The following is a 27,826-nucleotide window of genomic DNA, read 5'->3' on the forward strand; positions in this document are numbered from 1 at the left end:
TTCTTAGACAAAAAATTGAAAAGGAGGTAGAATTGGGCCCCTTTAAGTCGCTCCCCTTCAAAAACATTAAAATATCTCCGTTAGGCATCATACCAAAAAAGGAACCCGGTAAATACCGCTTAATCCATCATTTATCTCACCCAAAGGGCGATTCGGTTAACGACGCAATTTCCCCAGAAGAAGCTTCGGTCTCATACATGTTTTTCAATAAGGTGGTAGAGTTAGTCCGGGCAGCCGGACCCGGTGCCCTGCTAGCCAAATCCGACATAGAATCGGCATTCCGTTTACTACCCGTGCACCCCGAATGTTTCCACCTTCTGGGCTGCAAAGTGGACCAGCTCTATTACTTCGACATGTGCCTCCCGATGGGATGTTCCATCTCATGTCACTATTTCGAGCTATTCAGCACCTTCCTAGATTGGGTAGTTCGGTACGAAACGGGCAGTAAATCCCTAATTCACTACCTCGACGATTTCCTGTTCGTCGGCCCCAGAAATTCTAATCTCTGCTCCGATTTACTAGAAAAATTCAAACCTATCTCACACACATTCGGCGTGCCATTGTCACCGGAGAAAACGGAGGGACCATGTAATGTGTTGCCCTTTTTGGGCATCGAAATAGATACCAATTCGATGGTTTTCCGCTTACCAGAGGATAAAATACTAAAAACCCAGCAAATGTTGAAAGGCTTCCGCGTGGTTAACAAGGTAACCCTACAGCAAATGCAAGCATTATTGGGCCTACTGACGTTCACCTGCCGCGTAATGCCGGTTGGCAGAGCATTCTCGCGCAGACTATCTTTAGCAACAAAAGGTGCTTCGCAGCCCGGCCATAGAATTAGGCTCACTCGTTCGCTGAAAGCTGATCTGCTAGTATGGCTGACGTTCCTACAATCGTACAACGGTCACACGTGCGTCATGGCTAGAGAGATCACAAGCAAGGAACTAGATGGGTATTTCCTGAAGGAACTACAGATAGTGCTTTGGAATGGTGCCCGGGCTGCCCCTGCAAGACTTTCACACTTGGGTGCCCCTCAGGCGGTCCGATTTGGTGGGTTGGGTCAATCTGGGTCTGATTTTGTGGGCGGGGTAAATCTAGGTCCGATTCGGTGGGCGGGGTCACTTTTGGTCCGATTCTGTGGGCGCGGTCACTCTGGGTCCGATTTGGTGGGCGGGGTCACTCGGTCCGATTCGGTGGGCGGGGTCAATCTGGGTCTGATTTTGTGGGCGGGGTAAATCTAGGTCCGATTCGGTGGGCGGGGTCACTTTGGGTCCGATTCGGTGGGCGGGGTCACTTTGGGTCCGATTCGGTGGGCGGAGCCACTCTGGGTCCGATTTGTTGGGCGGGGCACCTCAGAGACCGATTTGGTGGGTGGGGTCACTCAGGGTCCGATTTGGTGGGCTGGACACCTCAGGGTCCGATTTGGTGGGCTGGGCACCTCAGGGTCCGATTTGGTGGGCGGGGTTACTCTGGGTCCGATTTGGTGGGCGGGGTTACTCTGGGTCCGATTTGGTGGGCGGGGTCACTCTGGGTCCGATTTGGTGGGCGGGGTCACTCTGGGTCCGATTTGGTGGGCGGGGTCACTCTGGGTCCGATTTGGTGGGCGGGGTCACTCTGGGTCCGATTTGGTGGGCGGGGTCACTCTGGGTCCGATTTGGTGGGCGGGGCCCCTGGGGGTCCGATTTGGTGGGCGGGTCCCCTGGGGGTCCGATTTGATTTGCGGGGCCCCTCTGGGTCCGATTTGGTGGGCGGGGCCCCTCTGGGTCCGATTTGGTGGGCGGGACCCCTGGGGGTCCGATTTGGTGGGTGGGTCCCCTCGGTGTCCGAATTGGTGGGCGGGGCCCCTCGGGGTCTGATTTGGTGGGCGGGGCCACTCGGGTCCGATTTGGTGGGCGGGGCCCCTTGGGGGTCCGATTTGGTGTGCGGGGCCCCTCGGGTCCGATTTGGGGGCGGGGCCCCTTGGGGTACGATTTGGTGGGTGGGGCCACTCGCGGTCCGAATTGGTGAGCGGGGTAATCTACTATATAATTGTTTAAGGGCGCTTCCGTCTTTCTGTCACCGTTATTCGTTCGCTGATTGGTCTCGGCAGCTGCCTGTCATAGCTGCCGCGACCAATCAGCGACGCGCACAGTACGGAAGAAAATGGCCGCTCCTTACTCCCCGCACTCACTGCCCGGCACCCGCATACTCCCCTCCGGTCAGCGCTCACACAGGGTTAATGGCAGCGTTGACCGCGGTGTAACGCACTCGGTTAACGCTGCTATTAACCCTGTGTGACCACCTTTTTACTATTAATGCTGCTTATGCAGCATGAATAGTAAAAATATCTAATGTTAACAATAATAAAAAAAATAAAAAATAGTTACATACTCATCCTCCGGTGGACCCTCCGGATCAGGAACCGGCCTTTCCCGCTCCGCGCAATGCCCCAGTCACCGCTGCATGCATTGCGGTCTCGCGAGATGATGACGTGCGGTCTCACGACACCGCTACGTCATCATCTCATGAGACCGCAATGCACTCTTGGGACCGGAGCGCGCAACAAGCATCGGGTACCGGCCGCTCCAGGAGGTGCAACAAGCATCGTGTACCGGCCGCTCTAGGAGGTGCAACAAGCATCAGGTACCGGCCGCTCCAGGAGGTGCAACAAGCATCGTGTACCGGCCGCTCTAGGAGGTGCAACAAGCATCAGGTACCGGCCGCTCCAGGAGGTGCAACAAGCATCGTGTACCGGCCGCTCTAGGAGGTGCAACAAGCATCAGGTACCGGCCGCTCCAGGAGGTGCAACAAGCATCATGTACCGGCCGCTCCAGTAGGTGAGTATGTAACTATTTTTTATTTTAATTCTTTTTTTTTTTTAACAGGGATATGCAGTATACTATGTGACTGGCAGGGCCGGTTTTAGGCAAAGTGGGGCCCTAGGCAAAAGTTTAAAATGGGGCCCCAAATACTAACATATTGCACATCACACAGAAATAGTAAAAAGATCTAATGTTAAAAATAATAAAAAAAACAAAAAACCTGCTATTCTCACCTTCCGTCATCCGCCAGTGTGCGCGGCTGCCGCCAGCTTCCGTTCCCAGAGATGCATTGCGAAATTACCCAGAAGACTTAGCGGTCTCGCAAGACCGCTAGGTCATCTGGGTAATTTCGCAATGCATCTCTGGGAACGGAAGCTGGCGGCAGCAGCGCGTGCATCGGGACAGCTTCGCTGGACGCCGGAGGTGAGTATATAACTATTTTTTATTTTAATTATTTTTTATGGTGCCCACACTGCTATATACTACGTGGGCTATGTTATATACTGCGTCGCTGCTATATACTACGTGGCCAGTGTTATATACTGCGTGGGCTGTGCTATATATTACGTGGGCTGTTATATACTGCGTGGCTGCTATATACTACGAGGGCAGTGTTATATACTATGTGGGCTGTGTTATACACTGCGTGGCCACTGTTATATACTGCGTGGCCTGTATTATATACTGCGTGGGCTGTGTCATATACTGCGTGGACTGTGTTATATACTGCGTGTCTGCTACAGTATATACTATGTGGCTGCTATATACACACATACATACATATTCTAGAATACCCGATGCGTTCGAATCGGGCCACCATCTAGTAGATTACATAACCACGATATGTCTGGTATCTGCTCTACATATACCATACATACATACAGATACACATATAAATACAGTATATGCAAACACATACATATACCATACGTAAAAAAAAGGGAAAAAAGTCGGACCGCACCAACAGTCTGGGAGAGATGTGGTGGGAACCGCTCACCTGCACGCTGCTGGCCAAGGCATCGAGTCCTGGGTGCCGAGTTCCACAGAAGAAATCCAATGGTAAATGTCAGTGAACGTAGAAAAGGAACGCACTCACTAGACGTCCGATGCAGGTGACTTTATTGATACATGAAACACATCTTCACGGCCGGGGGTGCTGGATGGGGAGTGCGGCGAAGCTGGACAACAGCTGTTTCGCGCCTGGCTGGCGCTTCAACAGGTCAGTGCATACATATACCATACATACACACAGATACACATACATATACTGTCATACATACACATAGCGTACATACACATGCATAAACCGTACATTCACACACATACCGTACATACATATACCGTACATACACAGATACACATACATATACCGAACATACATATACATGCTTATACCGTACATACCTACACACATACCGTACATACATATACACGTACTGTACATACACACATACAGTTATGTACACATATTGTATACACATACCGTACATACATATACCATACATACACGCATATACACATAAATACAGTATACCGTACATACATACACATACCGTACAGAGATACACCGTGCATACACAGATGCACACATATACCGTACATACAGATACACATACATGTACCGTACATACACACAGTATATACACATATAGTATAAACATACAGCACACATATACATACTGTATGTACATGCACATAAACAAACATATACCATATATACATACAAATTTATTGCACATACACAGATACACATACATATACTGTGCATACATACACATACTGTACATGCATACACACAGCCATACAAATATACCATACATACACACATATACCGTACATATATACACAGATACACACAGATAGAAACATACACATAGACACACACACATACAAGCATATACATACACACATACCAATCTGTGATATCAGCTCACAGGTGATCAGAGGAGCCCTGGATGAGGTCACATAGTTCAGCAGGAGAGGGCTGCAGAACCCACTACTGTAGGGGATGGGGCACAGAGCAGGCAGGACTGATATCAGCCCCCTGGTGCTGCCGTGTTGTGTGTTGTCCCGTGCACTGAGCCTCCTCCCCCATCTCTTCTCTGTGAGGTGCAGCCTGCTCTGATAAGAACAGTGGAGGGAGCAGAAGACACACACTAAGTCCTGCTCTTCCTCCATGATGGCTCTATGTGCTGTGCTGTGGGGCCCCTGACTGTAGGTGAGCTGTTATGACCCCAATGGCGAGGGTCTCAGAGGAACGTGGAAGTCTGCAGAATACAAAAATCCAGCTCATAGGGCAGTGGTAACTGGGTTGACCATATATCTACTCCTAACGCCAACACTAGAAGTAGCCGGGGATCATTCCTACGTTGATTCTAGATGACACGCGCCAGCCGGAGAATCTAGCTACCCCTAGTAGAGGAAAACAAAGACCTTTCTTGCCTCCAGAGAAGGGGACCCCAAAGCTGGATAGAAGCCCCCCACAAATAATGACGGTGAGGTAAGAGGAAATGACAAACACAGAAATGAACCAGGTTTAGCACAGAGAGGCCCGCTTACTGATAGCAGAATAAAGAAAGGTAACTTATATGGTCAACAAAAACCCTATCAAAATCCACACTGGAAATTCAAGAACCCCCGAACCGTCTAACGGTCCGGGGGGAGAACACCAGCCCCCTAGAGCTTCCAGCAAAGGTCAGGATGTAGATTTGGAACAAGCTGGACAAAAATACAAAACCAAAACAAATAGCAAAAAGCAAAAGGCAGACTTAGCTGATATAACTGGAACCAGGATCAGTAGACAAGAGCACAGCAGACTAGCTCTGATAACTACGTTGCCAGGCATTGAACTGAAGGTCCAGGGAGCTTATATAGCAACACCCCTAACTAACGACCCAGGTGCGGATAAAAGGAATGACAGAAAAACCAGAGTCAAAAAATTAGTAACCACTAGAGGGAGCAAAAAGCAAATTCACAACAGTACCCCCCCCTTAGTGAGGGGTCACCGAACCCTCACCACAACCACCAGGGCGATCAGGATGAGCGGCATGAAAGGCACGAACTAAATCGGCCGCATGAACATCAGAGGCGACCACCCAGGAATTATCCTCCTGACCATAGCCCTTCCACTTGACCAGGTACTGAAGCCTCCGCCTGGAGAGGCGAGAATCCAAGATCTTCTCCACCACGTACTCCAACTCGCCCTCAACCAACACCGGAGCAGGAGGCTCAGCAGAAGGAACTACAGGCACAATGTACCGCCGCAACAAGGACCTATGAAATACATTGTGAATAGCAAACGACACAGGAAGATCCAGACGAAAAGATACAGGATTAAGGATTTCCAATATCTTGTAAGGCCCAATAAAACGAGGTTTAAATTTGGGAGAGGAGACCTTCATAGGAACAAAGCGGGAAGAAAGCCATACCAAATCCCCAACGCGTAGTCGGGGACCCACACCGCGGCGGCGGTTGGCAAAGCGCTGAGCCTTCTCCTGTGACAACTTCAAGTTGTCCACCACATGATTCCAGATCTGCTGCAACCTATCCACCACAGAATCCACCCCAGGACAGTCAGAAGGCTCCACATGACCCGAAGAAAAGCGAGGATGGAAACCAGAGTTGCAGAAAAAAGGCGAAACCAAGGTGGCGGAACTAGCCCGATTATTAAGGGCAAACTCAGCCAACGGCAAGAATGTCACCCAATCGTCCTGATCAGCAGAGACAAAACACCTCAAATAAGCCTCCAAAGTCTGATTGGTTCGCTCCGTCTGTCCATTAGTCTGAGGATGGAAAGCCGACGAAAACGACAAATCAATGCCCATCCTACTACAAAAGGATCGCCAGAACCTGGAAACGAACTGGGATCCTCTGTCTGACACAATATTCTCAGGGATGCCGTGCAAACGAACCACGTTCTGGAAAAACACAGGAACCAGATCGGAAGAGGAAGGCAGCTTAGGCAAAGGAACCAAATGGACCATCTTGGAGAAGCGATCACATATCACCCAGATAACGGACATGCCCTGAGATAGCGGAAGATCAGAAATGAAATCCATGGAGATATGTGTCCAAGGTCTCTTCGGGACAGGCAAGGGCAAGAGCAAACCGCTGGCACGAGAACAGCAAGGCTTAGCTCGAGCACAAGTCCCACAGGACTGCACAAATGACCGCACATCCCTTGACAAGGAAGGCCACCAAAAGGACCTGGCCACCAGATCTCTGGTGCCAAAAATTCCCGGGTGACCTGCCAACACCGAGGAATGAACCTCGGAAATGACTCTGCTGGTCCACTTATCCGGGACAAACAGTCTGTCAGGTGGACAAGACTCAGGCCTATCAGCCTGAAATCTCTGCAACACACGTCGCAGATCCGGAGAAATAGCTGACAAGATAACTCCATCTTTAAGAATACCAACAGGATCAGCGACTCCAGGAGCATCAGGCACAAAGCTCCTAGAAAGAGCATCGGCCTTCACATTCTTTGAACCTGGTAAATACGAGACAACAAAATCAAAGCGGGAGAAAAACAATGACCAGCGGGCCTGTCTCGGATTAAGGCGTTTAGCAGACTCGAGATACATCAGATTTTTGTGATCAGTCAAGACCACCACACGATGCTTAGCACCCTCGAGCCAATGACGCCACTCCTCAAATGCCCATTTCATGGCCAACAACTCCCGATTGCCCACATCATAATTTCGCTCGGCAGGCGAAAACTTCCTAGAGAAAAAGGCACACGAGTAGCCAGCTGGTCCACACTTGTAATCAAGGTCTGGACATTCATGTCTGCAGCAAGCATAGCCACTCTGAGGTAAAGGGGAAGAAGAAAAAAAAAAAAAAAAAAAACTCAGAATCTTCTTTCTTATAATCCCTCTTCTGCAATGCATTAAACATTTAAAATACTGGCCTGGCAAACTGTTATGACCCCAATGGCGAGGGTCTCAGAGGAACGTGGAAGTCTGCAGAATACAAAAATCCAGCTCATAGGGCAGTGGTAACTGGGTTGACCATATATCTACTCCTAACGCCAACACTAGAAGTAGCCGGGGATCATTCCTACGTTGATTCTAGATGACACGCGCCAGCCGGAGAATCTAGCTACCCCTAGTAGAGGAAAACAAAGACCTTTCTTGCCTCCAGAGAAGGGGACCCCAAAGCTGGATAGAAGCCCCCCACAAATAATGACGGTGAGGTAAGAGGAAATGACAAACACAGAAATGAACCAGGTTTAGCACAGAGAGGCCCGCTTACTGATAGCAGAATAAAGAAAGGTAACTTATATGGTCAACAAAAACCCTATAAAAATCCACACTGGAAATTCAAGAGAACACCAGCCCCCTAGAGCTTCCAGCAAAGGTCAGGATGTAGATTTGGAACAAGCTGGACAAAAATACAAAACCAAAACAAATAGCAAAAAGCAAAAGGCAGACTTAGCTGATATAACTGGAACCAGGATCAGTAGACAAGAGCACAGCAGACTAGCTCTGATAACTACGTTGCCAGGCATTGAACTGAAGGTCCAGGGAGCTTATATAGCAACACCCCTAACTAACGACCCAGGTGCGGATAAAAGGAATGACAGAAAAACCAGAGTCAAAAAATTAGTAACCACTAGAGGGAGCAAAAAGCAAATTCACAACAGTGAGCACTCACCATTAGGACACGCCATGCAGGAGGACAGACGGCAGCCAGTGAGCGCTCTCCGTCCTCAGTCTGGTCACTGTGAGGTAAGGAAAGCGTTCATTGGCCAGCGTCTCTCCCTGCATGACACGCCCCCTTTTTGATCTCCTGCACTTCGCGCCCCGCTCTCTGATTACAGGAGGGAGTGAGAGGGGCCCGATCCTGCATGATACCGGGCCTGCCTCCAGGGCCCCCCCTCCACCTCTGGGCCCCGGAGCAGTGCCATCAGCAGTATGTCCAACCCTGGCTGGGGGCCCCTAGGCAGTTGCCTAGTCTGCCTGCCCCTAATGCCGGCCCTGGTGACTGGACAATATACTACGTGACTGGGCAGTATAACTACGTGGCTCTGCGCTGTATGCTGCGCAGCTCTGCGCTGTATACTGGGCGGCTCTGCGCTGTATGCTGCGCGGCTCTGCGCTGTATGCTGCGCGGCTCTGCGCTGTATACTGCGCTGCTCTGCGCTGTATACTGCGCGGCTCTGCGCTGTATACTGCGCGGCTCTGCGCTCCATACTGCGCGGCTCTGCGCTGCATACTGCGCGGCTCTGAGCTGTATACTGCGCGGCTCTGCGCTGTATACTGCGCGGCTCTGCGCTGTATACTGCGCGGCTCTGCGCTGTATACTGCGCGGCTCTGCGCTCCATACTGCGCGGCTCTGCGCTGTATACTGCGCGGCTCCGCGCTGCATACTGCGGAGCTCTGCGCTGTATACTCCGTGGCTGTGCAATATACTACGTGGACATACATATTCTAGAATGCCCGATGCGTTAGAATCGGGCCACCATCTAGTAATAATAATAATATGACTACAGATAGTGCTTTGGAATTGTGCTGTACTGTCACTTTAAGAGCTGATATTATCTGACAAAAGCTGTGACCTGGTGGGCTGATGTAGAGTTGATAGGCGTTGGCATAGTAACTGTGTCTGACTGCGCATATCAATGAGCTAATCAGCCAGGTGGCAGTTGGCAGATATTTTTAGAAATTGCCTCAGAAATCAGGCCCATTATAAACGTATGGGGAAATTTCCCTATTGAAATGCATTGAGACACTTTTTTCAAACGCAAGTTGCGCCAAAACTACAAATCCGATCGACACGAAAAATACTTAGCACACCTCTTGGGGACGCTGGCTTCGAAATGCCACCTCACTGGACTCTGTGAGTGAAGCGGTTCGGGCCGCATTAACTGCGGACTGAATAATAATAATAAGAAGAAGTTATCCACGATGGAATAACAATATAGTGCTTTGTGCCAAAGCACTATAATTAGGGCTGACAATAGGGTGGAACAAAAAAGAGGGTTTTGCAGCAATCTACAAAAACCAATGGTGCAAATCTGGTTGGCCAGAGAAATGGACGACAACAAAGTGGGGGCAAGATCCAGCCCTATGGGAATTGTTTGAGGTAGTAGCAGCGTTGGAGTTATGGGCCGATCTGTTGAGAAACATGAACATTCGTTTCCAAACAAAAAATGCCAAAACGGCGAAGAGTTTAAATCACATGTCATCTTCATCCCTGCCCATACTCGCTCTCTTGCGCCGGCTAGCGCTGATATGCCTAGAAAACAATATCTGGTGTAGAGCCACCGTAGTGGCGGACGTAGATGATAATATCATTAACCCACTGTTATTTTCCAATTGGCAGGCTTTCAGAATCCCGCAGCCCGACGCGCAACCCCGGGGTATTCTGTGTCCACTGTCCCTGTGGGACACAGTGGCCAATCATTGATGCCCTTAATCCGGGCCTCCGTTTCGCCAGCTACCTGGCAGGTGTATGGTAAGGCTTGGGAGGAGTGGTGCTCACTAATTCAGGGTAGGCCAGTCGATGAATGCGACGGAGCACGAAGCGCGGTGACAACTGATTTTCTATTACGGATGAGGGAAGGCGGGGCGTCGGGCACCTCGGCACAACGGAAGTTATCGGGGCTAGCATTTTTCTTTCAATTATTGGGATGGGTAGACGTAACTAAATCCTTCTGCATAAGACAAGCCATAAAAGGTTGGAAAAGGCTTCAGCCAAGCCAAGAATGTCGCCGCCCCATTTCTCTGAAACTATTGCAGGACCTGATTGCGATATCCCCGTCAGTCTGCTCATCGCAATACGAGGCGGCCCTCATGTCGGCAGCTTTTGCGACCGTCTTTTTCGGAGCACTGCGTATCAGTGAATTGCTTCCGCGGTCAAAGAACGCGTCGGAAGGAGGTCTAATTAATGAGGACATAGTTATATGCAGCAATGCCCTGCGCATCAGGGTTAGAAAATCCAAATGCGATCCCACCGGTAGGGGCACATGGGTCCTGGTTAACTCTACAGATGGCCCAGCTTGCCCGCTAAAAATGGTTAAAAGATACGCCGTAATAAGACAAGCTGGTAGATTTTTCTTCACTCATACAGACGGGTCCCCTCTGACCAAGTACCAATTCCAGGCAATGTTCAAGCGATGCTTGGAAAAAACCGGCGCAAATCCAAAGGAGTACGGAACACATTCGTTCCGGATAGGGGCGGCCACAGAGGCAGCTAAGGCAGGAGTGTCAGAGGCCGAAGTGCAGAGAATGGGTCGTTGGAAGTCCACATGCTTCGCCAGATACATCAGACCCGACTTGCTTAATTAACATATGTTGTCTCTTACAGGGGTTGAAGTTTGGGTTGTAGGAGATTCCTACGTATACTGGGCCAAAGAGAGGGCCAAACTGCGGCCAGGAGGAACAAATCTTTACCTCCCAGCCCCAGGCATAAAAGTTAACTGGAGGGAGATCAGAGGCCTCCAGTGGAAACAGGTGTTCAAGGAGATGGTTGGCATAGCAAGGATGGCGGAACGCCCTGTGATAATGGTGTTACACGCGGGTGGCAATGACCTGGGCAAACAAAAGGTGTCCGAGCTGTACAAATGGGTGACAACGGATATGGAGCGGTTCAGCTGTCTTTTCAGGAACATGATACTGGTGTGGTCGGATATAACACCGCGGTCCGTTTGGCGAGGCGCAAGAGATAAAAGAGCCATAGAGCGGACAAGGAGTAAATTCAATGCTCGGATCGGAAAATATGTGAGAGGAAGAGGCGGTGTCGTGATTCGTCACCGCCACCTACAAGGGGATAACACGCCACAATTAAGACCGGATGGAGTTCACCTAATGGACATTGGACTCGATATTTTTTTGTTGGGTTTACAGGATGGGGTTGAACAGGCCCTAACATCGATAGGTGGGGTCGGAGTCCCGCGTAGGTAATACACGGGACCCTCAGTGGCGGAATAAGCGGAGGAGGGCAAAGGTCGTAACCGCTCGTTGGGCCAATTCCCCTGTCGATCACGGACAGGAGCTCGGCGCGAGCGCCTGTTGCAATATGTAATTGTCCTTTCTCTGCTTATTTAATTAATAAACTGTGACCGACCTGTTCAACACACCTAGGACTGTGTGTGTTTCATTACGGGATTGATGGGAGGGGGGAAGGCACTGGTTATGACACCCAGGTCTCCACAGTCTGGCAGACGCGGTACTGAATAAGGTGCGCGTCTCTGACTGGGGAGCACCTAGATAGAGCAGCACAGAAAGGTTGTCAGTGCCAGTTCCCCCCTAGCATCACTCCCCCTTAGTGATGCACTAATTAGAAGACCCCCAGCCGGCCAGTGGTTACTGGAGGGGAGGGGTCCTACGGCCACTCCTACAGGGGTTAAATCCAGGTGTCCGGCCGGGAACTTCCTCTTTTCCTCCCGGCGGACACCTGGAAGCTTTTGTCCCACTCTCCCTCCCTTTTTAAAGGCTAATGATGATATTAACCTGTGGGATGATGTAAATTTGTAAATGGTATTGTAATATTTTATAAAAAAAATGTATACACGTATGTGATATAACTAACCCTAGTAACCTCTATTAAGTCACAGCGGAAGAAGCGGAGGAGGGCAAAGGTCGTAACCGCTCTATGGGCCAATTCCTCTGTCAATCACGGACAGGAGCTCGGCACGAGCCGCTCGTTACGATATGTAATTGTGTGAAGGAGAAAATGTCTAATGAAATCAATTATTAAACCTTATATAAGTCAGTTCAGATATTGTGTAGCAAAATGGAGTCTATTTCCTGATCAGCAGCACACTGGAAGGAACTTCTGGAATGTGAAGACGTTACTGAATATCGGATAAAGAAACTGAATACCATATATGGAAGTGAAGTTGAAAATGAAACTTGGAATGAACCAATCAGAGTGACACTAACTATTCTGAAGTTGTGCGACCTCCCCCATTTCCTGTGTTCAGTATGTTCCTTTGTTCAGAATAAAGCAGCAGTTTGAATAAGCCATCGCTGAGAGAGGCTGTGTGTGTATCGTCTCTGTGAATCTGATACATTCTGGGCCTCTAAGCTAGCACTCAGCTTATATTTGGTCAGGTACAAGCAATCATATAGATCTCACTTTAAGGGTACTGTCACACAGTGCAATTTTCGTCGCTACGACGGCACGATCCGTGACGTCGCAGCGTCGTATGATTATCGCTCCAGCGTCGTAGACTGCGGTCACACTTTGCAATCACGGCGCTGGAGCGATGCCGAAGTCCCCGGGTAACCAGGGTAAACATCGGGTAACTAAGCGCAGGGCCGCGCTTAGTAACCCGATGTTTACCCTGGTTACCAGCGTAAATGTTAAAAAAACAAACAGTACATACTCACATTCCGGTGTCTGTCCCCGGCGTTCTGCTTCTCTCCACTGTGTAAGCGCCATAGCCGGCAAGCACAGCGGTGACGTCAGACGTCACCGCTGTGCTCGCTTTCCGGCCGGCAGGCGCTCACAGTGCAGAGAAGCTGAGACGCCGGGGACAGACACCGGAATGTAAGTATGTACTGTTTGTTTTTTTAACGTTTACGCTGGTAACCAGGGTAAACATCGGGTTACTAAGCGCGGCCCTGCGCTTAGTTACCCGATGTTTACCCTGGTTACAAGCGAACACATCGCTGGATCGCTGTCACACACAACGATCCAGCGATGTCAGCGGGTGATCAAGCGACGAAAGAAAGTTCCAAACGATGTGCTACGACGTACGATTCTCAGCGTGATGTCTGATTGCAGTAGCGTGTCAGACACAGTGATATCGTAACGATATCGCTAGAACGTCACGAATCGTACCGTCGTAGCGATCAAAATTGCACTGTGTGACAGTACCCTAAGAGATCACCCTCACATCTTTGGCGTCCCAATGTACGGCTCATTGAGGATGTACACTCGCCAGACATTGACACCCGGAATGGATCGATGAAGATCATCCAGAGTGGTTCGACTAGGAGACTGATCACCTCCATAAAAACACGGTAAGTCTGCTGATTCCTTTATGAATCTGTAGTACTTGCCTGTGTTTCTCGAACCATTCTGTGTGTTCTGTACTTGTGTTTGCCGAGTGTCTGTGCCGCCCTGACACGGTGGGTGTGGGATACGTACACCTGGTGGCCTTAAAAGAACCCACGGCTACTGGCTGTGAGGAACACAAACTGTGATTGATTACTTGTAACCTGCATGTCATGTGTCATACCAGCACTGTGTTCTGTGGTATTGAGTCTGCTGCCTGTGTGTAGCAGGCAGGGGGACAGGAGGTCGTCTATGATACAATGAGCGCAAAGTTGCTCCTAGTCTCGGGTGCGGAGCACGGCGTGATAGAATCACGGGTGGTCGAACCACGTAGTGCAAAAAACGATAGAAACCTCTTTGAACCCTAGTGCAGCGCCCCAGAGTCCTGGTCGTTGCAGTACTGTGGCTCCGCCACTATGGGGAGCCATGGTGCGTTCGATGGCACTGAAGGAGTTCATCTGATCAGGTATCACAGACACCAATACATTTCACCGCAGGGCCTCCGGGGGGAGCTAAGGGTGCTATTCATTAGGCCACTCCCCACCATAGTGGGTAAACCGGGGGTCAGGCAGGAAGTTAGATCAGAAAGCTGACTGGATTGAACGAAGCAACACTCAGTGGCAGGGGGTGTTGTGGAGGAAGAGACAGTAGGGTCTCTGCCAGGGGTGGGATCCTGACAGAGGCTTGGCATTGGAAAGAACGTAACGGGACCATGCCTGCTCAGAATAGCGGCGGTGCCCTAAGAAAGGACTAGAAGTGAGATAGATTGTGCTGAGTGAGAAACGAGATCAAGCAATAGGAGAATTCCAGTAGGGGTCGTGCTGTAAGACCGAAGCAACACCCTACTGAGGCGCACTACCGGTGGCCGGAACGCCGAGGGAGTAGAATAACATTCAGCTTCAAGCAATACTCCAAACAGCGGCAGGACAGTCAGTTTAAGGCGGGCTGTCTAACACATATCACCTATGAAGTCTTGGGAGGCAATTGCGGGAGAGGGGCGTCTCTAGGGTCCCGGAAGAACTCCAGGCCTACCCGACAAACGGGTGCCGTTCTAACCGTAACATCAGGGAGGGACGGACGATTAGAAGAACATCATTTAATCGAGTTGTGAGGGAACTTAAGAAACAGACACAACAGTTGTGGGGACTTTCCGTAAGCACAGCAGGGGAGGACTACAACACATAGCGCTAAGAAGGAAGGCACCGATTTCCACCTGTGAAGAGAACTCTGGAGGTGCCATTGGACCGGCCGGACTTGCGCAGCCTGGTGAACCGTATTCTGGACTGAGGACTCAGAGATCTCCAGTAAAGAGGTAAAGAGACTGCAACCTGGTGTCCTCGTTATTTACCGCGACCTGCACCCCACAACTGCACCGACATCCACACCGATCATTCACTGTGCGCCCCACGGCAGGGTCACGGACCGGGGCCTAGTCGCCGTGACAACCCCAGAAGCAGAGACTCAGAGGCCCGGTACCGGGTACCCCTCGGCCCTGCGGCAGTGGGGGCGCTACACTAGCATTGTGCACAAGGTCTGAGATAGAAATCCCAGTTACAGAGGACGGTCAGTTTTGTGTTTGTCCGTCTGTCTGGTTATGTGTGTCTGAGAGTGTTGCCCCTCTTCCAGAATTAGCCGTCCTATCTGTGACCGCACGTGACATATACGAGATTAGTGTTAGCGCTGGAGTGTGAGCAAATTCTGTGTGGTACCAGGTAACTCGGCACGGTCAAAGGGGAGACACAGCGTACAGCAAACACGACTCATTCTCTGTGTGGTTCATAGATTTGGGCTGGGACTTCTGGTGACTGGACAACAACTCCGTCTTTTTGTTTGTCTAAAGCCAGCAGAAAATGGAGAAGGTTTTGCAGTTCCGTAAAAGAGAAGGGAATGTGATGATGGCAGATAAGACTGCTGTATGATAGTGTTTGCCAGAGGGGGGAAGAAGTGTATATACAGGTCCTTCTCAAAAAATTAGCATATAGTGTTAAATTTCATTATTTACCATAATGTAATGATTACAATTAAACTTTCATATATTATAGATTCATTATCCACCAACTGAAATTTGTCAGGTCTTTTATTGTTTTAATACTGATGAATTTGGCCTACAACTCCTGATAACCCAAAAAACCTGTCTCAATAAATTAGCATATTTCACCCGTCCAATCAAATAAAAGTGTTTTTTAATAACAAACAAAAAACCCATCAAATAATAATGTTCAGTTATGCACTCAATACTTGGTCGGGAATCCTTTGGCAGAAATGACTGCTTCAATGCGGCGTGGCATGGAGGCAATCAGCCTGTGACACTGCTGAGATGTTATGGAGGCCCAGGATGCTTCAATAGCGGCCTTAAGCTCATCCAGAGTGTTGGGTCTTGCGTCTCTCAACTTTCTCTTCACAATATCCCACAGATTCTCTATGGGGTTCAGGTCAGGAGAGTTGGCAGGCCAATTGAGCACAGTAATACCATGGTCAGTAAACCATTTACCAGTGGTTTTGGCACTGTGAGCAGGTGCCAGGTCGTGCTGAAAAATGAAATCTTCATCTCCATAAAGCATTTCAGCCGATGGAAGCATGAAGTGCTCCAAAATCTCCTGATAGCTAGCTGCATTGACCCTGCCCTTGATGAAACACAGTGGACCAACACCAGCAGCTGACATGGCACCCCACACCATCACTGACTGTGGGTACTTGACACTGGACTTCAGGCATTTTGGCATTTCCTTCTCCCCAGTCTTCCTCCAGACTCTGGCACCTTGATTTCCGAATGACATGCAAAATTTGCTTTCATCAGAAAAAAGTACCAGGTCAGGCGCTTCTGCCGCTGTTTATGGTTCAAAAGTGGCTTTACCTGGGGAATGCGGCACCTGTAGCCCATTTCCTGCACACGCCTGTGCACGGTGGCTCTGGATGTTTCCACACCAGACTCAGTCCACTGCTTCCTCAGGTTCCCCAAGGTCTGGAATCGGTCCTTCTCCACAATCTTCCTCAGGGTCCGGTCACCTCTTCTCGTTGTACAGCGTTTTCTGCCACATTGTTTCCTTCCAACAGACTTACCATTGAGGTGCCTTGATACAGCACTCTGGGAACAGCCTATTTGTTGAGAAATTTCTTTCTGGGTCTTACCCTCTTGCTTGAGGGTGTCTATGATGGCCTTCTTGACATCTGTCAGGTTGCTAGTCTTACCCATGATGGGGGTTTTGAGTAATGAACCAGGCAGGGAGTTTTTAAAAGCCTCAGGTATCTTTTGCATGTGTTTAGAGTTAATTAGTTGATTCAGAAGATTAGGGTAATAGGTCGTTTAGAGAACCTTTTCTTGATATGCTAATTTATTGAGACAGGTTTTTTGGGTTATCAGGAGTTGTAGGCCAAAATCATCAGTATTAAAACAATAAAAGACCTGACAAATTTCAGTTGGTGGATAATGAATCTATAATATATGAAAGTTTAATTGTAATCATTACATTATGGTAAATAATGAAATTTAACACTATATGCTAATTTTTTGAGAAGGACCTGTATAGAATATGAGGTGATTTGATGAAAATATGTGTATTCCCCGAGAAAGGCAGATTACAGTAGTTAGAATGGCAGGGAGTTATTAAAGAAAAGAAAGGAAGTTGGAAGATGAGGAATTGCTGCAAGTAAGTTTAGAAAGGTGCAGAACCACAACAGAAAATCTGTCTGTCTAAGGAAAGTTGGGTGACTGACTTAATGAGGGTTTTCAGGAAAAGTGTTGAAGTAAAAAAAGAGGATCTTTAAATGATGCTGGCTTGTTAGATCAGTCTGAGATATTATGGAAAAAACCTGTGTAATTAGAGGTGATGTGCAGGAAGAAAAACATGGTGATAAGTTTTAGTATAAGAAAGTATGAAACAAAGATGGTGCTGAACGCCATGCTGCTCCCAGTTTGTCTCCACCCCTTTCATTGTCTCTAGGGGATGAACATGTTGTGTATGTAGGAACTAGAATTTAGTTTGAGTGGAGACCTGTCCTGTATGTGGTGCCCCCTGTTGGCACATAGGAACTATTAAACCTATTTCTAAGCTAGGATTGTATCCTTTGTTATGCCCCCCCACCATTCATGTGCATAGTGTGCCTCTTGTCCAGTGCCCCAAATGCTACGCCCCCATAAGTCTTGGCCATGCCCTCAATGAGTATTATTCCTGCACTGGATAGCACCAGCACCCTCTTCAGGCCCTTTTCTTGATAAAATCCAAATGGATGCAGCAGTTATTAATACGTCTGTCTTTTACTGCCATCTGAGACTCACTTGGACGATTACTCGGCCAGGATGGGCAGACGATTACTCGGCCAGGATGGGCAGACGATTACTCGGCCAGGATGGGCAGACGATTACTCGGCCAGGATGGGCAGACGATTACTCGGCCAGGATGGGCAGACGATTACTCGGCCAGGATGGGCAGACGATTACTCGGCCAGGATGGGCAGACGATTACTCGGCCAGAGTGGGCAGCCCACCTCAACCCCCTGCCGTTCTCTTGCAGTGTTTATCTGGGTTATAGCCACGAGACCTTACATCTCAGCGTAGGGGATCAGTTATGGTGGAGCCCCAGGAGAGTGTATGGCATCCCTGCGATCCTAGTGAAATGCTGGCCATAATGAGTAGAATGAAAGACCCTGGAATATTTCCCATGTCATTTGTTACAGAGGATAAAAAGAAAAAAAAAGAGAGAAAAAATGGTAATGCTTTCTGCTGTTGCTGGTGAGATTTAGAGGAACAGATTAGCCTCCAGGATAGTCATCCTTCATGATATGCAACAGGATTCTACTGAATCAGGAGAAAATATTATACCCGGCTCTGGCAAAGTTAAAGGTTTAAAGTCTGTGATTATAGAGCCACTAATAATGTCCCACTTAGAGTATTAAAGTCATATTCCCAGCTCTGATAACTTAGAAACCTGGTCTAGAACCCCTCTTACATAGACCAGGCAAGGGCAAAGCAATTTAATGTGTAAAGTAGAAAAATATTTAGAACTGAGAGTCCTCAGTGGTTGATATATATCGTTCCTATATGTGTAAAGTATGCACACAGACAGGGGGATAGCCCCCTCCTTCTCCCCTTTTCAGTCTCTAACTCAAATCTGTGTAAATATTAGCGACTTTACCTGCAGCGGCTCTACACGTCTCAGTGAGTGCCTTCAACTCTGCCTCCTGCACCGACATGTGAGGAGCGAGTGGTTCAGCTCAGATTACCTCATGTGAGGATACTACCACATTTATGGCTTCATGGACCAACAGCATATTTGGCGTAGAACTGGTCATCCACACAATACTGCAATCCATCCACAAAGAGCTCACTATACCTATATATTATTATTAGGGTCAGTCAGGGTCATGAAGCTGTGCTGCTGGGATAGCCCCCCTCCCTCTCTCCCCCTTCTCTCAGTGCTGAGATCGCAAGTTTCACTGTGTCTGATAACATCAGCATTCATGGCGCACTACTGATCTCAGCAATCCTGCTCCCTCTGGGGGGAAGAGGAGGGAAGTGGGCGGTAGTGGAACCTGCCTGACCTGCTAGTTGTACTATAACAAGACCATGACTGTGTACACATAATGTCCCACAGGGGGGTTTCAGTCATGGTGCCGATGTCCCACTAGATTACCCAGTCCATGAGCTCTTTGTGGATGGATTGCAGTATTGTGTGGATGACCAGTTCTACGCCGAATATGCTGTTGGTCCTTGAAACCATAAATGTGGAACCGTTGCCCCCACACATGGCGGTCCAGAAAGAGTACTCTGACGTGACGCACTAACATGACTGCATAGATGAGTCAGGAGACAGTGGGTTTTGCACATGTCTATGATAAACCTGATCCTAATGCAGATTTTGAGTTTTTTCTTGTAGATGGCTGCAGATACCACCAGGATGGGCGATTCTACATTGGACATGCAGTAGTATCCTCACATGAGGTAATCCGAGTTGAACCACTCCCTCCTCACATGTCGGTGCAGGAGGCAGAGTGGAAGGCACTCACTGAGACGTGTAGAGCTGCTGCAGGTAAAGTCGCTAATATTTACACAGATTTGAGTTATGGATGGGAAATGATTATGGCCCTATCTGGAGAAGCAGAGCGTTTCTTACATCAGCCGGTAAGCACATTAACAATGCAGAGCTGGTGGAACAATTAGTGGAGGCATTGATGTTACCAGTCCAGGTTGGCATAATCAAGGTGAAAGCACACACAAATGGTGACTCCGTGGAGGTAGAGGGCAACAGAAGGGCGGACGAGGCTGCTAAAGTAGCAGCAAGGCGGCCTAGGGAGCAGTGGACGGTGGCGAGGAGTCAGCGTATTCCAGCCACACTGAGCCTAGATGTCCTGAAATCCCTCCAGCTGCCCAAACAGAGAAGGAACACGGGGGAGAATGGGAGCTGAACTCGAAATGAGTATGGGAGAATAAGGATAAATTGTATATACCAAGGTCCCTGTTCCTAATCATGGCGCAAGCAACACATGGCCCTAGTCACACCTCAAAATGTCACATGTGTACCATGGTAAATGCCTTCTGGATCACTCCTGGTTTCAGTTACGTAGCGGCGAAACTCATACAGTCATGCCTCATCTGTGCACAGCACAATCTAGGTAAAAAAAAAAAAAAATCCATAGAAATATGCGTCCAGGGCCTCTCAGGGACCGGCAAAGGCAAAAGCAACCCACTGGCGCGGGAGCAGCAAGGTTTGGCCCGCGCACAAGTCCCACAGGACTGCACAAAAGAACGCACATCCCGTGACAAAGGAGGCCACCAAAAGGACCTACTAACCAAATCTCTGGTACCAAAAATCCCAGGATGGCCAGCCAACACAGAACAGTGAACCTCAGAAATCACTCTACTAGTCCATCTGTCAGGAACAAACAGTTTCCCCGCTGGACAGCGATCTAGGATTCAGCCGTTTGGCAGACTCGAGGTAAATCAGATTCTTATGATCGGTCAAGACTACAATACGGTGCATGGCCCCCTCAAGCCAATGTCGCCACTCCTCAAATGCCCACTTCATAGCCAACAACTCATGATTGCCGACATCATAATTGCGTTCCGCAGGCAAAAACTTTCGAGAAAAGAAGGCACACGGTTTCATCATGGAACCATCAGAATTCCTCTGAGACAAAACGGCCCCTGCCCCAATCTCAGAAGCGTCAACCTCAACCTGAAAAGGAAGAGAAACATCCGTCTGACGCAATACAGGGGCAGAAGTAAATCGGCGCTTAAGCTCCTGAAAGGCAAAAACGGCCTCAGAGGACCAATTGCTACATCAGCGCCCTTCCTCGTCAAATCGGTCAGGGGTTTAACCACACTGGAGAAGTTGGCAATGAAACGGCGATAAAAATTAGCAAAGCCCAAAAATTTCTGAAGGCTCTTCACGGATGTGGGCTGGATCCAATCATGAATGGCCTGAACCTTAGCCGGATCCATTTCTATAGATGATGGAGAAAAAATGAAGCCCAAAAAAGAAACCTTCTGTACTCCAAAGAGGCACTTAGGCCCCTTCACAAACAAGGCATTATCACGACGGATCTGAAATACCATCCTGACTTGTTTCACATGAGACTCCCAATCATCTGAAAAAATCAAAATATCATCCAAATATACAATCATGAATTTATCAAGATAATTCCGAAAAATATCATGCATGAAGGACTGAAACACAGATGGGGCATTAGAGAGTCCGAATGGCATCACAAGATACTCAAAATGGCCTTCGGGCGTATTGAACGCAGTTTTCCATTCGTCACCCTGCTTAATACGAACAAGATTATATGCCCCTCGAAGGTCAATCTTAGTAAACCAACTAGCCCCCTTAATTCTGGCAAACAAATCAGAAAGCAAAGGCAAAGGGTATTGGAATTTGACCGTGATCTTATTCAAGAGGCGATAATCAATACAGGGTCTCAAGGAGCCATCCTTCTTGGCAACAATAAAAAACACTGCTCCTAATGGAGAAGAAGATGGCCGAATATGCCCCTTCTCCAAAGACTCCCTTACATAGCTCCCCATGGCGGCATGTTCTGGCACAGACAGGTTGAAAAGTCGGCCCTTAGGGAACTTACAGCCTGGAATCAAGTCAATAGCACAATCACAGTCCCTGTGCGGTGGAAGGGAACTGGACTTGGGCTCATCGAAAACATCCTGGAAATCTGACAGAAACTCAGGAATTTCAGAAGAGGGGGAGGAGGAAATTGACATCAGAGGAACGTCATCGTGAACCCCCTGACAACCCCAACTAGTCACAGACATAGATTTCCCATCCAACACCGGATTATGTACCTGTAACCATGGAAACCCCAGCACAACAGCATCATGCAAATTATGTAACACCAGGAAGCGACAATCTTCCTGATGGGCTGGCGCCATGCACATGGTCAGCTGTGTCCAAAACTGAGGTTTATTTTTAGCCAATGGTGTAGCATCAATACCCCTCAAAGGGATAGGACTCCGCAAAGGCTGTAAGGGGAAACCACAACGTCTGGCAAATTCTAAGTCCATTAAATTTAAAGCGGCGCCTGAATCCACAAATGCCATGACAGAAAATGACGATAATGAGCAGATCAGGGTCACAGATAACAGAAATTTAGGTTGTACAGTACTGATAGTAACGGAATTAGCGATTCTCTTGGCACGCTTAGGGCAATCAGAAATAACATGAGCAGAATCGCCGCAGTAAAAGCACAACCTATTCTGACGTCTGAATCCTTGGCGTTCAGCTCTAGACACAATCCTATCACGCTGCATAGGCTCAGGACTCCGCTCGGAAGACAACGCCATAGTGTGTACAACTCTGCGCTCGCGTAAGCGCCGATCAATTTGAATGGCCAGAGACATAGAATCACTCAGACCAGCAGGCGTGGAGAACCCCACCATAACATCTTTAACAGATTCAGAAAGACCCTTTCTGAAAATTGCCACCAAAGCATCCTCATTCCACTTAGTAAGCACAGACCATTTTCTGAATTTCTGGCAATATGACTCTCCCGCTTCTTGACCCTGACACAGGGCCAAAAGTGTTTTCTCAGCATGCTCTACAGAGTTAGATTCATCATACAATAACCCAAGCGCCTGAAAAAAGGTGTCTACATTAAGCAAGGCCGGATTCCCAGATTCCAGGGAAAATGCCCAATCCTGCGGGTCACCACGCAACAGAGAAATGACAATTTTTACCTGCTGGATGGGATCACCAGAGGAACGGGGCTTAAGAGCAAAAAACAGTTTACAGTTATTTTTAAAGCTCAAAAATTTGGACCTGTCCCCGAAGAACAGATCGGGGGTAGGAATTCTAGGCTCTAAAACAGGAGTCTGCACGATATAATCAGAAATACCCTGTACTCTAGCAGCAAGTTGATCCACCCGAGAAGTCCCTGAACATACATGTCAACGCCTAACTCCTGAACCACCCAGAAGTGAAGAGGGAAAAAGAAACACAACAGACTACAGAAAAAAAATGGCTCAGCACTTTCTTTCCCTTCTTCTGAGATGCGGTTAACTCATTGTTGGCCAGTTGTACTGTTATGAACTGGTGGCCTAGGAGCAGCATGGACGAGCTCTGGAGTAGGTGGCCTCTATACTGACCGCAGACCCTGAACTTAACACATCAACTAGAAGTAGCCGTGGGATGTTCCTGTCACTCCCTAGACACCTCGTCACGGCCGGAGGACTAATTACACCTAAAGAAAGAAACAGGAATACTATCTTGCCTCAGAGAAAATTCCCAAAGGAAAGGCAGCCCCCCACAAATATTGACTTTGAGAGGAGAGGGAAATTACAAACGAAGACTGAAAACAGAATTTAGCAAAGGAGGCCATGCTACCTAGAAAGAAAAGACAGGAAAGAGTACTGTGCGGTCAGTATAAAAAATACTACAAAATCCACCACAGAGAATACAAAAATCTCCACACCTAACTAAAGGCATGGAGGGTAACTCTGTGACTCCAGAGCTTCCAACTTGGCTGAGTAAATCTTAACACAGACAAAGCTGGACAAGAAAAAACATAGCAATTCACAGAACTATTAAGTCCACTGCATGTGGACTGCAAAAACAGAGCCAGGACTTATCTTTGATGATTTGGACAATCCAGAAGGAGAAACCAAGCAGAGATGTAGATCCCTAGAAAACAATGGACAACTGGCACTCAGTAAAGGAAGGAGCCAGACTAAATAGCCCCGTCCAAAGTGGAAGCAGCTGATGACTGTTGTGAAGGACAAACAGCAGCACTACCACTTATAACCACCGGAGGGAGCCTAAGAGCAGAACCCACAACAGAATTCACAACAGTTCAGGACAGTGGATTTCCAGTGCAGCTATGATTGACTCTGGTGCAGGTGGCAATTTCATGGATATCGCATTTGCCAAGGAACATGGTATTGAAATTCAGCAAAGAGCCTCTCCAATTACCATGGAAACAGTGGATGGGTCACCTTTAATCTCTGGGCCTGTGGATCAGGAGATCGTACCCCTTGAAATTTTGTTGGAGCCTAATCATCAGGAGCAACTTTCTTTCTTGCTAATTTCTTCTCATTTTCCTGTGATTTTAGGCATTCCTTGGTTGCGCTCTCAGAACCCAATTATCAACTGGGAGACCAAGGAGATTATCTTTCCAACAAGGAGCAACTCAGCATTAACTGAAGCTGTCCCAGAGTCCACGGCTACGGAACCACATGTACAGGTATTTAATTTACCTTCAGCATATAAAGAGTTCTCTGACATCTGTGACAAGAAGAATGCAGATCAGCTTCCTCCACACAGGCATTATGACTGTCCCATTGAGCTGCTTCCTGGGGCAGGTATTCCTTTTGGTAACGTATACCCTTTGGCGGCACCTGAGCTTCAAGCCTTAAAGGAGTATATTGATGAAAATCTGGCCAAAGGCTTCATACATCCTTCTTCCTCACCAGCAGGGGCACCTATCTTTTTTGTAAAGAAGAAGGATGGGACCCTGAGACCCTGTGTTGACTATCGGGAACTCAATAAGGTAACCGTATGAAACCGTGACCCTTTGCCTCTGATTCCCGAATTACTGGAAAGAGTCCGCCATGCTAAGGTGTTCTCTAAACTGGATCTTCGTGGGGCTTATAATTTGGTGCATATTCGTCCAGGGGATGAGTGGAAGACAGCATTCAGATGCCGGTATGGACACTTTGAATATCTTGTGACGCCCTTCGGGCTTTGTAACGCCCCTGCAACGTTTCAACACCTTGCTAGTGACATTTTCAACCATCTGTATATTAAGCCGGAGAAATGCGAGTTCGATCGTTCTGAGATACAGTTCTTGGGTTATATCATCTCTCCCCAGGGGCTGAACATGGAATCTGGTAAGATTCAAGCTATCCTTGACTGGCCGGTACCCAAGAACGTTAAGGAGGTCCAACGTTTTATTGGTTTTGCAAATTTCTACAGACGCTTCATTCGAAATTTTTCTGATATTGTCCGTCCCATTACTTCATTGACAAAGAAGGAAAAGCCCTTTAAGTGGTCATCACAGGCTCAAGAAGCTTTTGATCGGCTTAAGATCTGTTTCACCTCAGCACCGCTGTTGATACACCCAGATCCAACACTTTCTTTCATTGTGGTGGTGGACGCTTCTGATAATGCTTTGGGGGCTATTCTCTCCCAATCTCCCAAAGAACTGGAAAGAGGGGTCTGCTACATCCTTGTGCTTTCTTTTCCCGTAGACTAACCTCAGCAGAGAAGAATTACGTGGGAGACAAGGAATTGCTGGCTATTATTGCGGCTTTCAAAGAATTGAGGCATCATCTGCAAGGAGCTGCACAACAGATCATAGTGCTAACTGACCATCGCAATTTAGAGTTCCTTAGATCCGCTAGATGTCTTTCCCTCGTCAGGCTCATTGGAACTTCTTTTTAAATCAATTTAACTTTGTTATCTCGTACCGTCCAGGTTCTCGTAATGGGAAGGCTGATGCTTTATCCCGAATCCATGCTGCGGATTCCATACCTGGAGCCCCGTCCAAGACCATTCTATCTGATGCCAATTTCATCGGAGTTATCCACGATCAGGACTTGTGGAAGGAGTGCAGGGAGGCCTATGATGGTGATGTATTTCTGGCCAACCCACCTGTGGATATTAATCTTGTCTTTAAAGGTGGCATGTGGTTCAGAGATCGACATATCTACGTCCCTGAGGTTGTCCGTCTGCAGATCCTCAAAATGGTACATGACCCCAAGTTGGCTGGTCACAGGGGGGTACAGAAGACACAAGAGTTCCTGAGCCGATTCTTCTGGTGGCCAACTTGCCTGAAGGATACCAAGGATTATGTTCTCTCTTGCGAGGTATGTGCTCGATTCAAGACTCCTCATGTGGCACCTACGGGTCTTCTACAACCATTACATGTTCCGTCCCGCCCTTGGGGGTCTATATCAATGGACTTTATTGTGGAGCTGCCTACATCGGGGGGTATAAATACAATCATGGTGGTAGTTGATCGCCTGACTAAAGCTGCTCATTTTGTTCCGTGCACCGGCCTCCCCTCAGCTAAAGATACAGTGAACTTGGTTATACAGAATGTCTTTCGGTTGCATGGGGTTCCGGATGAGATCATCTCTGACCGTGGAGTACAGTTCACTTCAAGATTCTGGAAGGGGTTTTGCTCTGCACTCAATATTAATGTCTGTCTCTCTTCCGCTTACCATCCCCAGACAAATGGTCAGACTGAGCGTACCAACCAGACGCTTGAACAATATCTAAGATGCTATGTCAGCCATCTCCAGGATGATTGGTTGGAGTTGCTGCCGTTAGCCGAATTTTCATATAACAATTCTCAGAGCGCCTCCACTAAATTTACACCTTTCTTTGCCAATCTGGGTTATCATCCGTGTATCTTACCTAGGTCTCCAATTAATCCTCCGGTTCCGGCAGTGGAGGAAAGGCTGACTGCGATGAGACAAAATCTGGAGGTTCTGAAGGAATCCCTGACCACAGCTCAAGAACGTTATAAGAGATCGGCTGATAGATTCCGTAAACCTGCACCCATGTTCAAGGTAGGAGATTCCGTGTGGTTAGCAACTAAGAATCTGAAGTTAAACGCTCCTTCACAAAAACTTGGACAGAAATTAATTGGCCCTTTCAACATCAACGGTATTGTGAGCTCTGTGGCCTGCCGGCTGAAGCTGCCTAGGACAATGAAGTTACACCCAGTTTTCCATGTATCTTTACTAAAGCCTGTATCTCCTAATACCTTCCAGGGACTTGTTGTGCCACCTCCACAGCCTGTGGTGATTGATGGGCAAGAACAATTTGTGGTGGAGGAAATTATTGATTCCAGGATTCGCAGGAATCGGCTCCAATATCTGATAGGATGGCAGGGATATTCCCCTGAGGAAGACTCTTGGGAACCTGTGGAAAACATCAATACCCAACAGAAGATTTCTCGTTTTCATCAGAGATTCCCTGAGAAACCAGGTCCAGGATCGTTCTGAGGCCGCTTCTAAGGAGGGAGTAATGTCAGGTCTTATGTGCACTGTGTCTTCCTGCTATAAAACTCCACCCCAGCCTTCAGTCTGTGCTAGAGTATTCTGCCTTGCATCCAGCTCCTGACCTCTGGTGACTCCCTGGCTTTGCACCTGCACCTGCTCCTGTGAACCTGTGGGGTTATCCTGCTACTCTGCTCTGAGTTCCTGCTGCATACACCAGTTTCCAGTAATCCTCCTTCTTCTGCTGCTCGTGTTTACTTCCATCTGCATTTGCTGGACATGTAAGCTTTTGCTGCTCTGCTTAAACCTGAGATTATAACTCAGGTCTTCCTGGTTGAGATAAGACTTTGCTTGAACTGCCTTATAAGCATATCTATCTGTGTTTGGACTAAAACAAGGACTTATTCGTGTCAAGTATCCTCAAGAATAACTGTGCTTCATAGACTTTCTGCGTGATTGCATTTTCCTCTGAAGTTCCCTATAGACTGCTAAGCTGCATTTAATATTTACACCAAGTGTTGTGGACTTGAGTTTCTCTCTGCACCTGTTTGAATCACCGTGTAATAATATA

At 48.1% G+C, this 27,826-nt stretch overlaps 1 protein-coding gene across 1 annotated transcript; it reads left to right on the forward strand.

Moving 5' to 3' along the window:
- The first annotated feature begins 13,636 nt into the window (after positions 1-13,636).
- On the forward strand, positions 13,637-27,420 carry LOC143781323 (uncharacterized). The gene is made up of 3 exons (XM_077267869.1): positions 13,637-13,774; positions 26,673-26,823; positions 27,028-27,420. Exons 1-3 carry the CDS (start codon positions 13,719-13,721, stop codon positions 27,259-27,261), a joined length of 441 nt encoding a protein of 146 aa, XP_077123984.1. The 5' UTR covers positions 13,637-13,718; the 3' UTR covers positions 27,262-27,420.
- The last annotated feature ends 406 nt before the right edge of the window (positions 27,421-27,826 follow it).

Source organism: Ranitomeya variabilis, chromosome 6, assembly GCF_051348905.1.
Source record: "Ranitomeya variabilis isolate aRanVar5 chromosome 6, aRanVar5.hap1, whole genome shotgun sequence".
Taxonomy (NCBI): Eukaryota; Metazoa; Chordata; class Amphibia; order Anura; family Dendrobatidae; genus Ranitomeya; species Ranitomeya variabilis.

Coding starts and splice junctions, on each gene's coding strand:
- LOC143781323 (XM_077267869.1), top strand. CDS start 13,719: ATGAAGATCATCCAGAGTGGTTCGACTAGGAGACTGATCACCTCCATA. Junction 13,775..26,672: donor ATCACCTCCATAAAAACACG/GTAAGTCTGCTG, acceptor TATCTTACCTAG/GTCTCCAATTAATCCTCCGG. Junction 26,824..27,027: donor AACCTGCACCCATGTTCAAG/GTAGGAGATTCC, acceptor AATACCTTCCAG/GGACTTGTTGTGCCACCTCC.